General features: G+C 30.1%; 1 protein-coding gene across 5 annotated transcripts in view; it reads left to right on the top strand.

The window, feature by feature from the left end:
• The window catches only part of LOC127279084 (transcription initiation factor TFIID subunit 12-like), an 86,676-nt gene that overhangs the window by 64,183 nt on the left and 7,557 nt on the right, over positions 1-14,936 (top strand). For 3 of the 5 annotated variants that reach the window (XM_051301215.1, XM_051301214.1, XM_051301217.1), the window contains 2 exons: positions 9,790-9,948; positions 11,980-14,121. In XM_051301215.1, the coding sequence (XP_051157172.1) occupies positions 9,876-9,948; positions 11,980-13,826 (1,920 nt within the window). In that variant the 5' untranslated portion in view covers positions 9,790-9,875 and the 3' untranslated portion in view covers positions 13,827-14,121. Of the gene's footprint in view, positions 1-9,789; positions 9,949-11,979; positions 14,122-14,936 lie in introns of those variants that run through there. The other 2 variants (XM_051301218.1, XM_051301213.1) reach the window with 2 other exon arrangements.

The following is a 14,936-nucleotide window of genomic DNA, read 5'->3' on the forward strand; positions in this document are numbered from 1 at the left end:
GAACCAGTAAAAAATATACTTTTAGTTTGTACAAACATAATTCCTTGATAACAATAAAAAAATATTCCTGCTTTTTAGTTTTCTTAGATATAACTTGTACACAATTTTTGTCTCCCTTTCTGAGGTGAAAACCCGGAAGAAATACACTAAGAGAACCAGTAAAAAATATACTTTTAGTTTGTACAAACATAATTCCTTGATAACTGGAAAAAAAATTCCTTCTTTCCTGTTCTCTTAAATGTAGCTTGGACACAATTTTTGTCTGTCTTTCTGAGGTGAAAACCCGGTAAAAGTACCCTCAGAGAACCAGTGAAAAATATACTTTTAGTTTGTACAAACATATTTCTATGATAACTAGAAGAAAATATTCTTGCTTTCTTCTATTCTTAGATACAACTTGTACACAATTTTTCTCTGCCTTTCTGAGGTGAAAACCCGGTCGAAATACCCTCAGAGAACCAGTGAAAAATATACTTTTAGTTTGTACAAACATATTTCTATGATAACTAGAAGAAAATATTCTTGCTTTCTTTTATTCTTAGATACAACTTGTACAAATTTTTTGTCAGCGTTTCTGAGGTGAAAACCCGGTAGAAATACCCTCAGAGAACCAGTGAAAAATATACTTTTAGTTTGTACAAACATATTTCTATGATAACTAGAAGAAAATATTCTTGCTTTCTTCTATTCTTAGATACAACTTGTACAAATTTTTTGTCAGCGTTTCTGAGGTGAAAACCCGGTAGAAATACCCTCAGAGAACCAGTGAAAAATATACTTTTAGTTTGTACAAACATATTTCTATGATAACTAGAAGAAAATATTCTTGCTTTCTACTATTCTTAGATACAACTTGTTCACAATTTTTGTCTGCCTTTCTGAGGTGAAAACCCGGTAGAAATACCCTCAGAGAACCAGTGAAAAATATACTTTTAGTTTGTACAAACATATTTCTATGATAACTAGAAGAAAATATTCTTGCTTTCTTCTATTCTTAGATACAACTTGTACACAATTTTTGTCTGCCTTTCTGAGGTGAAAACCCGAAAGAAATACCCTCAGAGAACCAGTGAAAAATATACTTTTAGTTTGTACAAACATATTTCCTTGATAACTGGAAAAAAATATTCTTGCTTTTTTGTTTTCTTAGATACAACTTGTACACAATTTTTGTCTGCCTTTCTGAGGTGAAAACCCGGTAGAAATACCCTCAGAGAACCAGTGAAAAATATACTTTTAGTTTGTACAAACATATTTCCTTTACAACTAGAAAAAAATATTCTTGCTTTCTTGTTTTCTAAGATACGACTTGTACACTATTTTTGTCTGCCTTTCTGAGGTGAAAACCTGGTAGAAATACCCTCAGAGAACCAGTGAAAAATATACTTTTAGTTTGTACAAACATATTTCCTTGATAACTAGAAGAAAATATTCTTGCTTTCTTCTATTCTTAGATACAACTTGTACACAATTTTTCTCTGCCTTTCTAAGGTGAAAACCCTGTAGAAATACCCTCAGGGAACCAGTGACAAATATACTTTTAGTTTGTACAAACATATTTCGTTGATAACTGGAAAAAATATTCTTGCTTTCTTGTATTCTTAGATACAACTTGTACATAATTTTTGTCTGCCTTTCTGAGGTGAAAACCCGGTAGAAATACCTTCAGAGAACCAGTGAAAAATATACTTTTAGTTTGACAAACATATTTCCTTCATAATTGGAAAAAACTATTCCTTCCTTCTCGTTCTCTTAAATGTAGCTTGAACACAATTTTTGTCTGTCTTTCTGAGGTGAAAACCCAGTAGAAGTACCCTCAGAGAACCAGTAAAAAATATACTTTTAGTTTGTACAAACATAATTCCTTGATAACAATAAAAAAATATTCCTGCTTTTTAGTTTTCTTAGATATAACTTGTACACAATTTTTGTCTCCCTTTCTGAGGTGAAAACCCGGAAGAAATACACTAAGAGAACCAGTAAAAAATATACTTTTAGTTTGTACAAACATAATTCCTTGATAACTGGAAAAAAAATTCCTTCTTTCCTGTTCTCTTAAATGTAGCTTGGACACAATTTTTGTCTGTCTTTCTGAGGTGAAAACCCGGTAAAAGTACCCTCAGAGAACCAGTGAAAAATATACATTTAGTTTGTACAAACATATTTCTATGATAACTAGAAGAAAATATTCTTGCTTTCTTCTATTCTTAGATACAACTTGTACACAATTTTTCTCTGCCTTTCTGAGGTGAAAACCCGGTCGAAATAACCTCAGAGAACCAGTGAAAAATATACTTTTAGTTTGTACAAACATATTTCTATGATAACTAGAAGAAAATATTCTTGCTTTCTTCTATTCTTAGATACAACTTGTACAAATTTTTTGTCAGCGTTTCTGAGGTGAAAACCCGGTAGAAATACCCTCAGAGAACCAGTGAAAAATATACTTTTAGTTTGTACAAACATATTTCTATGATAACTAGAAGAAAATATTCTTGCTTTCTACTATTCTTAGATACAACTTGTTCACAATTTTTGTCTGCCTTTCTTAGGTGAAAACCCGGTAGAAATACCCTCAGAGAACCAGTGAAAAATATACTTTTAGTTTGTACAAACATATTTCTATGATAACTAGAAGAAAATATTCTTGCTTTCTTCTATTCTTAGATACAACTTGTACACAATTTTTGTCTGCCTTTCTGAGGTGAAAACCCGGTCGAAATACCTTCAGAGAACCAGTGAAAAATATACTTTTAGTTTGTACAAACATATTTCCTTGATAACTAGAAGAAAATATTCTTGCTTTCTTCTATTCTTAGATACAACTTGTACACAATTTTTCTCTGCCTTTCTAAGGTGAAAACCCTGTAGAAATACCCTCAGGGAACCAGTGACAAATATACTTTTAGTTTGTACAAACATATTTCGTTGATAACTGGAAAAAATATTCTTGCTTTCTTGTATTCTTAGATACAACTTGTACATAATTTTTGTCTGCCTTTCTGAGGTGAAAACCCGGTAGAAATACCTTCAGAGAACCAGTGAAAAATATACTTTTAGTTTGACAAACATATTTCCTTCATAATTGGAAAAAACTATTCCTTCCTTCTCGTTCTCTTAAATGTAGCTTGAACACAATTTTTGTCTGTCTTTCTGAGGTGAAAACCCAGTAGAAGTACCCTCAGAGAACCAGTAAAAAATATACTTTTAGTTTGTACAAACATAATTCCTTGATAACAATAAAAAAATATTCCTGCTTTTTAGTTTTCTTAGATATAACTTGTACACAATTTTTGTCTCCCTTTCTGAGGTGAAAACCCGGAAGAAATACACTAAGAGAACCAGTAAAAAATATACTTTTAGTTTGTACAAACATAATTCCTTGATAACTGGAAAAAAAATTCCTTCTTTCCTGTTCTCTTAAATGTAGCTTGGACACAATTTTTGTCTGTCTTTCTGAGGTGAAAACCCGGTAAAAGTACCCTCAGAGAACCAGTGAAAAATATACATTTAGTTTGTACAAACATATTTCTATGATAACTAGAAGAAAATATTCTTGCTTTCTTCTATTCTTAGATACAACTTGTACACAATTTTTCTCTGCCTTTCTGAGGTGAAAACCCGGTCGAAATAACCTCAGAGAACCAGTGAAAAATATACTTTTAGTTTGTACAAACATATTTCTATGATAACTAGAAGAAAATATTCTTGCTTTCTTCTATTCTTAGATACAACTTGTACAAATTTTTTGTCAGCGTTTCTGAGGTGAAAACCCGGTAGAAATACCCTCAGAGAACCAGTGAAAAATATACTTTTAGTTTGTACAAACATATTTCTATGATAACTAGAAGAAAATATTCTTGCTTTCTACTATTCTTAGATACAACTTGTTCACAATTTTTGTCTGCCTTTCTTAGGTGAAAACCCGGTAGAAATACCCTCAGAGAACCAGTGAAAAATATACTTTTAGTTTGTACAAACATATTTCTATGATAACTAGAAGAAAATATTCTTGCTTTCTTCTATTCTTAGATACAACTTGTACACAATTTTTGTCTGCCTTTCTGAGGTGAAAACCCGGTCGAAATACCTTCAGAGAACCAGTGAAAAATATACTTTTAGTTTGACAAACATATTTCCTTTATAATTGGAAAAAACTATTCCTTCCTTCTCGTTCTCTTAAATGTAGCTTGGACACAATTTTTGTCTGTCTTTCTGAGGTGAAAACCCGGTAGAAGTACCCTCAGAGAACCAGTAAAAAATATACTTTTAGTTTGTACAAACATATTTCTATGATAACTAGAAGAAAATATTCTTGCTTTCTTCTATTCTTAGATACAACTTGTACACAATTTTTCTCTGCCTTTCTGAGGTGAAAACCCGGTCGAAATACCCTCAGAGAACCAGTGAAAAATATACTTTTAGTTTGTACAAACATATTTCTATGATAACTAGAAGAAAATATTCTTGCTTTCTTCTATTCTTAGATACAACTTGTACAAATTTTTTGTCAGCGTTTCTGAGGTGAAAACCCGGTAGAAATACCCTCAGAGAACCAGTGAAAAATATACTTTTAGTTTGTACAAACATATTTCGTTGATAACTGGAAAAAATATTCTTGCTTTCTTGTATTCTTAGATACAACTTGTACATAATTTTTGTCTCCCTTTCTGAGGTGAAAACCCGGAAGAAATACACTAAGAGAACCAGTAAAAAATATACTTTTAGTTTGTACAAACATAATTCCTTGATAACTGGAAAAAAAATTCCTTCTTTCCTGTTCTCTTAAATGTAGCTTGGACACAATTTTTGTCTGTCTTTCTGAGGTGAAAACCCGGTAAAAGTACCCTCAGAGAACCAGTGAAAAATATACTTTTAGTTTGTACAAACATATTTCTATGATAACTAGAAGAAAATATTCTTGCTTTCTACTATTCTTAGATACAACTTGTTCACAATTTTTGTCTGCCTTTCTGAGGTGAAAACCCGGTAGAAATACCCTCAGAGAACCAGTGAAAAATATACTTTTAGTTTGTACAAACATATTTCCTTGATAACTGGAAAAAAATATTCTTTCTTTTTTGTTTTCTTAGATACAACTTGTACACAATTTTTGACTGTCTTTCTGAGGTTTTGTTTTTGTTTACTTTTGTTTACTTCTCATAAGATGCAAAGAAATTTCTGAAATACTAAAAAAAAATATTTTTGTTACAGTTACAGTGTCCTTTTAGTGTTTTTCGCCCAAAATCATTGCGGTCTACTTTCAGAAAAAAAAATTACCATTTGTAATAATAGTAATAATAATAATATAAAAAACAAATTATTTATAAAGATTTATTAGAAAATTATATAAAAGTTTCATATAGTGATTACAATTTTTTTGAGATTTGATTCTTAAGATATTCAATGTTTTTTACTAGGAACGACTGTCAGGAATTAATTTCACCATTATTATCGAAATTTTCCATGGTAACAGTAGTTGCTCGGCAATTTTTATTAGCTTTTTCTTTTGCTTCTTCTTTGCGATTTTTTTCAATAACATCTTCTTCGGAGTCTTTATTTATATTTTTCTCTGCATTAAAATCATCGTTCCTGGATTCTGAAATAATAACGAAACAACTTACAGACGTAGACGGGGAGAGCGATTTATGATCTGCTTTTTGTTCTACAATTATTTTAACATTGGACTTATTTTCAGTCACTTGCCTTAACTGTTCATTTTCAGTTGCTTCGATATTAGAATCATCATTAGATTCAACACTTTTTTCGATTATATTTTCTTCTTCACTACTTGTATTCGTTTTCCAATCATCTACCGGAGAGTTTGATAAAGATTGATATTTTTCTGGTTTAACATTTTTATTTTCTTCGTCCTCTGTTTCAGATAAATTTTTTCCGGATTTTAATTAGAATGTTAGAAGTTGAAGACGAGAATGATGAAACTGAGGTAACTTTTTCTGGATTCGGTTTTGAATTTTCATCTTCCGTAGTTTTTCAATCACTATTTTCAGATAGTGAAAGAGATTCAGTCTCATTTCGTTCAGTTTTTTCATCAGCAGTTATTTCAAAGCTGGAACTATCAACAAATCGATTTTTAAAAACTGCTTTTGTATTTTTAGCTTTAAAGATTATAATATAATCGTCATTGCCAGGTAAAGATTTATCTCGGAACGGTATGTAAATTAGACTCTCGAAATTAATTTCAAACTTTTCGGTTGAAAACTCGAGAATACTTTTCTTTTTATAGAAGGCTTCTTCTGAATCAATTGGCAAAACGATAGAACAACCAATTTGGCTGAATTTTTTCGTATGTAGTACCCTTATCATGTGCGCTTTATTAATATACATCACACTATTGTTAAATAGCATTATTTATAATCACTAGCGCAGTCGACGGCCGCAAGCGGCTGTCTCCTTTGCTTCCTTATGTCCGATTCACTGTGCTTTATATTTTTTATTTGAATTGTGATTAATAATTTACTTTTCGTTTGTTCTCTAAATTCTTATTAATACATCCAAATTTTAATTGACTTAATTTTCAATTTATCAAATTTAAATCGAATCAACTTTTAATTCATCCAAATGTTTATTGACTTAATTTTCAGTTTATCCTAATTTTAATTGACTTAATTTCAAATGTATCCAAATTTTAACGATACAAATTTTATTTTATGGAAATTTTCATCCACTTTTCATTTTCAATTCATTGAAACAGGGATCACATTTAATTAATTAAAATTTTAAAAGGTATAAATTTCCAATTTTTCTTATTTTTATCAACCTTAAATTTAATCATCCCAAAACTTCAAGTTATTAAATTTTTATTCAATTTATCCAAATTCCAATTAACAAAAATTTTTATTATTCCTCATTTTTAGTGATGAAAATGATTGAAATTTCAATTTAATAAATCCAAATCTGAAATGATACAAAATTAAATTTAAGAAAATTTCAATAGATACAAATTAATTTTCTATTCATAAAACTATTAATTCATTTTTTAATTTAATTTCCAACCTGAACAATATTTTACATTTGATCTTTTCTCCCAGTCTTTTTTAAGAAATGATTATTTCTTAAATAAAATTCAATTTTAAATATTCATATTTTTTTATAAATAAAAATAAAAAAAAAACCTTTTTAATTTCCTTATATTTAAAAATTGTTTTAAATTGAATTGCTTTCTGTTAATTTGAACGATTTTATAATTTATTTATTTTACTTTCTATATTCATAGTAAATGAAAATTGCTTTTTCTATTTTTAATAGAAAAATCAGCAAAAAGTATCCAAGTTTTAAATTCATGTTAATTAAAATAATTTAATTTTATATTTATATTTAAATTATTAATTTAGTTGATAATTATCGTTTTATAATTAATTAAATTCATTTAGGAAACAAAATAGTAGTGTAGTAATTAATTTACTTTCGATTACAATTTAAATATTGTCAATGTTTCGCCCCTTTATTGAGATTTGATATTTTAAATACTCATCTTTTATTGCGATATTTTTTTTGTTATATATTCAATATAAATTTCACCCTTTTTTTAGGAATGTCTCTTTTTATAATGGACATTATATTTTAAATAAGCGCGCGCTACTTCGGTCATACATGCATCCTATATTGTTCGTTTCCCACAACTGAATTTCAATTTTCGCGCCTAACCTTTCCACCCAAGTAAGACAAACCTCCAATGCATTGCGCAGGTCAGCACATTACTACATACGCACGAACACAAGTGCATTTCTATTTCGTTCACTGAAGAAAGAAAACAAGTCAAAACACGCTAGGTGACGGCCGGCCGGTTTTTTTATTGCATGTTTTTCTATATTTCTGACTATTATCATGCCTAAAAGTAGAGAGAAATTAATCAAAGAACAGAACGATAGATTGTTGGTGAAGATGGTTTTTGCAAATCCTTGCTTATATATTGATTATGTTAAAAGTGTTTCCCCACCGGGATTTGTAGCAGCTACGTGGGCTCGAATTACACAAGAATTACAAAAGTTTGGCAGTAATATTACAGGCTTTGTTGTGAGGTTATGTCATATACTGTAACCGTAAACATGGCCATGCACATGATCAGGTACTTATTCAGGTACATTTGTTCATATGTAAGCAAAGCAGGGCTGTTAAAAAATCATGATATTTTTTAAAAAATCAAGAAAATCGAATTTTTTTTATTTAAATCAAATTTTTATATGCAATTTTTTAAATGTTTATTTTCAAGTGGTTTGTTGTTTTTAATAAATACTTAAAATGATAAAGTTAACAAAAACATCAAACAATACTTCTATTTTAATTAAGAAAGATTTAACAGGGTTTCCGCGGATCAAGAAAATCAGGGAAATGTCAGGGGAGAGTCAGAGAATTGTGTCAAAACTACTGGGAAAATATAATATTTATAGAAATACCTATGTTACAAAATTTTTGTTTTTTGAAAACTTTTATTCAAATTTTAACTTTTAAAAATTCTCTTTTAATTTTTTTATAATTAAAAACCTCTTGAAACTTTTGCATTTAAGTTAGAGAAAAAGATAAAATTCCGTCTCGAATTGAGGGAAAAGTAAGGAAAAAGAAACTAAAATTTTGGTATCAACTGTGTAAATTATTCTAAATTTTAATCGCAGTTAATAATTCAATTATTCCGAAAATTAAGTACCTAAATAAAAATTCAATTATTCCAAATGTTAACCAATTTGAAATTAAATTATTCCGAATATCAATTAAATAAAAATTTTGTTTTTCCAAATGTGAATAAATTTCAATTTTTAATGACGAAAACATTCAATTATGTATAGAAATTGTAATCCATAATCTAAATTTAATTGATCAAAATTTTAAACTATAAAAATTCAAGTAATTTAAATTTTAATGAATTTAAAATTCAGTTATTCCAAATTTAAATAAATTGCAATATTTTTTATATAATTGAGTTTCAGTAGAATTGAAGATGTCATTTTTGTAAATTTTAACTGCTAAAGATTATTTTTGAATTTTTCACAATAATTGAATTTTAGAGAATTTTTAAATGACAAACTTTTTTAATAATTAAATTTTGAAAAAGCTGAAATTAAGATTTTTTTTAGAAATAATAGAATTTTAGAAGGCTAAATATACAAAGGCGCAATGACAAGTATGAGCCAACGTAAATAATAAATTCATGAATTGAATCTACATGAACATGTGCATGTTCATGTAAATGTCAAAATTCAATTTTGCATACATATGAACATGTAAATGTTCATGCTGATGATCATTTACGTGTTCATGAGTAAAAGACTTTTGAAGTATGTACATATGTACCTGATCATGTGCATGTGACATGGTCCAAAACCATGCACATGAACACGCGGTAGACACTGAGTGTGGTCAGGTACATGGCACATGTTCATGGAAATGTTCATGCGCATGAATTTCCAACCAGGGGTTAAGTTACTACATTTGTATTTTTCAACAAAATTTATGTATATAGGCATCACTGGTCCTCAATTAGACACCCTGTTTTGTCATCTTATTAGGTTTTGCAATTCTTATCAAATTAAGAATTTATAAATTTTAATTTTAATAACTCCAAATAATAAGAGCATATTTTAAATTATTTACATGAAAATTCTGCAGTTTCGATGACAAAGAAATAAATCAGATAACATTAACGTAGGTAAAAGAGAAAAGTAATCAAAATTATGTAAATAGATGACAATGTGAAAAGATGACTACCTATGATGCCTGACAGTTACTCATGAAATGAAATAATTAATAAAAAAAATTTCATTTAACTTATAGATCCTCAAAATCGGTGGAAGCAATTAAAAGTATCGTTTAATGGACACCATAAAAATTCGAATACAGGATGGTACTTATACGAGGATATGCTGTTCACGGCGGAGCATAGCAGAGTAAAAAGACCAAAGACCGTACTTCATCCACAGCTATCAGTAGTAGGTGTGTAATTTTTTTTTAAATCAGGGTGTCTAGCGATCCGGGAATCCGGGAAAACCCCGGGAATTTTTTGTCAGATCCGGGAATTTTTTTTAAAGAAAATTTTTTTATGTTAAAATAAATAAATTTGTATTATTATTTTACTAAATATAAATAATATAAATTTAGAATAAGAAATTTAAGTAAAATATAATATTTACAAGAAATATAGTAAAAGATAATATAAAAAATACAATAATGATTGTATTTTAAAATACCTATGAAATAGGTGACCTGACACATTTTTTTGTTAATTTAAGTATTTTATTTCATTATTTTAAAGAAGAGAGAAGGTCCTTCTTTGTCGGTTTATCGTAATTTTCAAAAACGGAAGTAATAGAAAATTTTAAACTTATTGGTTTGTCATCAGACAGGTAACAAAATTTTAAACCTATTGGTTTATCATCAGAGAGATGTTTTTTACTTAAAAAAATTATAACCTGAATAACTTGTTAGAAATAACCGAGATATTTGTACTGAAATCTTTAATTTCATTTTTCACACACACATATATGTATATCGTAATTTACTGAAAAAATGTTTAATTTGTAATGATAGTTAGAAATCGTCCGGTAAATATTTGTACTAAATATTATCGCGCGTCGATAAACAAGTTACCGACCGCGGAGCTCAAAGACGTAGTACCCTATTTCGCCGCGCGGGCCGCATGGCCAAAGCTCACTCGCGTGCGCCCAGCCTACCGAGCGGCTATATAAGCTGCGCTCTCGGTGAGGACCGTCACTCTCGTGTTACACGGAGTCCGGGTGGGTCTTACCCACCTGACTAGGAGTTTTACTCCGAAATTCTTTGTGGAGAGTTTTACTCTCGTTCGTCGGGTTTTACCTGTCGAACATTATATCGGTTTTTAAATGTATATAGTGTATAGTAACGAACCGTGAAATGATGTATCGCGATTTAAAGTAGTGTATAGTAAAGAATTTTAATGTAACGTATCAACCTGTAAAGTAATGTAACGAAATGTATAGTAAAGTAACACAACGAAATGTATAGTAACGTAAATTTGAATTCTCGAATGTTTAAAGTAGATTCTTTGTTTGATTACCGTTTTAATCTCCGTTTCTTAGATATACTTAGAGTGTTACTCTTGGTATAATTGGAACACGAGTTTTACTCGTGGTTCACCGGTGTATCGCGAATTTTTAGACAGTAAAGTAACTGATTTATGGCTCATCATAGCGAGTTGAAGCCGATTTTGTTAATGCGCGGCTCAAATATACGACGTTCCCGATTGATGCCGATTTTCAATTTCCGCGGCTCAACATTTAATTTGATAGATGCCGAAAAATCGTTACTCGAAACCGACTTTCGCGATTTACCTGTAATCTCCGTATATCATTGATATTGTAAATACCGTTGTAAATAAATAATTTGTGATCAGTTTGTAATTAACCGTTATTATTGTTTATTTTTTTTTGGAATCAAAACGAACCCTGGCTCGGCGAGCTAATAATATTGATTCTCACAATTACAAACGTTACAAATTATATAATAAATAATTTTATTTATATGTTTTTAATGGTTTTTATGTAGTTTAAAAAAACTATCTAGTTTTAAAAAAACCGTAAAAGTGGATATACCACTTTAAAATATACTGTTTTGGTTAAAAAAAATTTCCGGGAAAATTATTTGAAACCGGGGGAAAAACCGGGAAAACCCCGGGAATTTTACACGGTTAAATTACTAGACACCCTGAAAATGAGGCCTCGAGCTTAAAAGTTTTCAAAGATGTTTCGACTTCTTTAATAAAATACGACGTTTGTCTACTCAATTTTATTTTAAGAAGTATGTCGGATTGGTTTATTTATTGAATCCTTAATACTAATAGTTGAAATTCATAAAATAAAATTTGTTACTAAACTTTGTTAAGAATTAAAAAACCAATTTCTTTGAACCCTAATACAATCTATCCGAGGCATATTTAATGAAAATTAATTCATTTTATAACCGACATATATACCTACACTTTTCTTACAGATTTTAATTTGCCTCAGGCACCAAATGTTTCATGGCATCAGACATCACAGTTTTATGACAGTTCAGATGAATCTCCAAAGTTATGTGGCCTACAGAATGTCGCAAAATCGTCAGAAGCATCTCAACAGATGTCATTAGATTCTTATGAGAATGTGGGAAAATCCGCTATAGCTTGTGACGTAGAGTATGTTGAAGACAATAATTTCCTCGAAAATGATGAGGACATAAAAATGGAATCGTACTCCGAATATGACGTACTTCAGTATGATGGCGAACTTATTGCAGTGGACGATAGCTGTAAATCAAATGATTCTATTTCATCGCATAAAGAAAATATGAAAGAAACGTCAAATACTTCTGATTATTTGTCTCACAATTTCAAATCGTTTCCCGAGGAACAACCAACGTCACAAATGCTCTCTGAAGTGGAGTCGTCTAAACAGATACCAAAAAAATTTAAAATGTCTCCCATAACCTCTGTACAAACATCAATTTTTCCACCAAAAGTACATCCTTCTGAATTTTTATCATTACATGAGGCTCCATCTCCAACTGCTGAATTGCAACCTTCAGGGGAACAATCTTCAACAAATTGTGTCATTTCCAAACCTACTGTACCACTTTCAATAACATCCGCGTTTTCCCCAATGTGTTCGCCATACACAAAATTGCAGTCACCAAGGGTTAAGTCTCCAACAATTACTGATATTTCGAAACCTTCTGTGCCATTTTCACTAACATCGTCATTTTCTCCAATCCGTTTTCCCGTAACAGACTTGGAAGCATCAGGAGTCAAATCCTCTACACTTTCTGGTATTCCAAAACCTACTGTGCCATTTTCACCAACATCGTCATTTTTTCCAATACCTTCTCCATTTGCAGAATTGCAATTAGCAGGGGTAAAATCTTCTACTACTGTACAACCTAATGTGCCATTATCATCATCATTGCCGGCGTCTTCTATACGTTTGACACTCGCTAAATTGCAATCACCAGGAGTAAAAAGTTCTCCAAGTTCTACTACTACAGAACCTTATGTGCCATTATCACCAGCATCGTCAGCTTCTCCTATACGTTCGCCAGTCGCTACATTTAAATCATCTGGGGTAAAATCTTCGACAATGACTACTATTCCAAAATCTGCAATGACATTTTCATCAAAGTCTTCGGCTTCTCCAATCCATTTTCCTTTTGCTGATTTACAATCCTCATCAATTCCCATAACTTCGAAACATGATGTGCCATTCTCTTTGCCTACATCGCAATTTCGATTATTCTCTCCTCCACCACCACCTGCTACTCTGAATCCTGTTTCGAATCGCTTTCATGATTCCGACGAAGTGGCCGACTTTATATTTGAGGAATCAGCGGAACTGTTATCGGCGCATTCTTCACGTCAGATATCTTCAACAATACATGCCCAACCTTCAAATGCTAAATATCAAAATAAAAAACATTTTAATCCTACTACTATATTAGGGAGACAAATGAGAGTAGCTGATATTCCTAAAAGTGATCTAACTAAAAAAACGAAGGTTACTCCACCAATTGATCGTTTTGCGAGACAAAAGAAAAAGCAAAACGAAATGTCCAGAATAAATAAAACTTTATTAAAATCACAAAGTGATTTACATCAAATCACAACAGTCTTTACAAAGTGCATGTCTGTGCAACAGCAAGTTTTGCAAAATCAGTTGCATAGGGATAGGGAGAAAGAGAGAGAAAAGTCTGAAGTTAGAGCCGATCCTCTTTTTAATTTATTTATCCATAAGTGGGATTTATTGAGTGATGAAAAGCAAGATGAGTTGTTCATCGCTGCCTTGGACATTATAAGTAAACGTCAATAAGTGTAAAACATATTTCCCTCTGATCATTTCTTTAATTTCTTACTTTCAACCACCGTCAGTGCATTTCATCACGGACGATGTCTCCTACTCAGGAAATATCCTTTTGCACATTTTGATCTGTAACTTTCTTATTTTCGAATATACCCGCTATTTTCTTGTGTTCATTTTTTTTATTTCCACACTTGCTACTGTAATGGTGATTCTGTAACTCAGAAAGTAGTAGGCGAATTTTTATACGTGTTTTCTTCATTTACTTTCATATATTCAATATGTTTGTATGTTTTAAGAAAGAGATATATAGTACGTCGTTGTGTTCTGTTGTAATTATATATATATTTATATATTTATATATAACAGTTTAAAAACTTAACTTAAGTTTATATCACTAAATATAGTAAAATGTACTGAAATAGAAAGTAAATTTTTTTTCTTCAGTAGAAATCTTGTGTTACTTCTTGTGTCCATGGTAATTACATTTGCGTTAAAAGAAAATGTATTTATTACAAAAGTCAATTAAATCTTTGCCTACTTGTCTTGAACTAGAAAACAGGAACAACAACGTGAATTTAGTTATGCCTGGAAAGTACCGCGATTGCGTCTTTATTTCTTTAATGCAACCATGAATTTTTTGAAAATCTTACTTTTCAAAATTGACAATGTAATTTGTTTAAAATTTAAAGATGACGAAATGTGCCAAATTTGAAGTCTACAGGCTTAGTTAGAGACAAAAAAAGTATGAAAAAGTATCATTTAAAGAAAAGTATCCCCAAAATTGAAAAAAAGATTAAAAAAAGGGTCATCTTTAAAATTACCTAAAATTAGTTTTTTAAATTTGACGTTAAATTGTAAATATTTTCTTGTCTAAAAAAATTTAAAGAAAAATTCTGAGGAATAAAATCAACATCATTTTTCTCCTGATAATTTTTAAAAAACTATCAATTGTTAAATTTCCGTTAACTTTTTCTTTTGTCTTTTTTTTGGTTCAGAGGTAAGAGCACATCATTATTCCATGAAAATTATATTTCACATAAATTTTTATTTCACAAAATAGCATTTAACACAGAATTTTGTTTGTAAACGAATGTTTACTCAACGGAATTTTCAAAGTAC

This window comes from Leptopilina boulardi, unplaced genomic scaffold, assembly GCF_019393585.1.
Source record: "Leptopilina boulardi isolate dan_hultmark-lab unplaced genomic scaffold, ZJU_Lbou_2.1 LbouV2_214, whole genome shotgun sequence".
Classification (NCBI taxonomy): Eukaryota; Metazoa; Arthropoda; class Insecta; order Hymenoptera; family Figitidae; genus Leptopilina; species Leptopilina boulardi.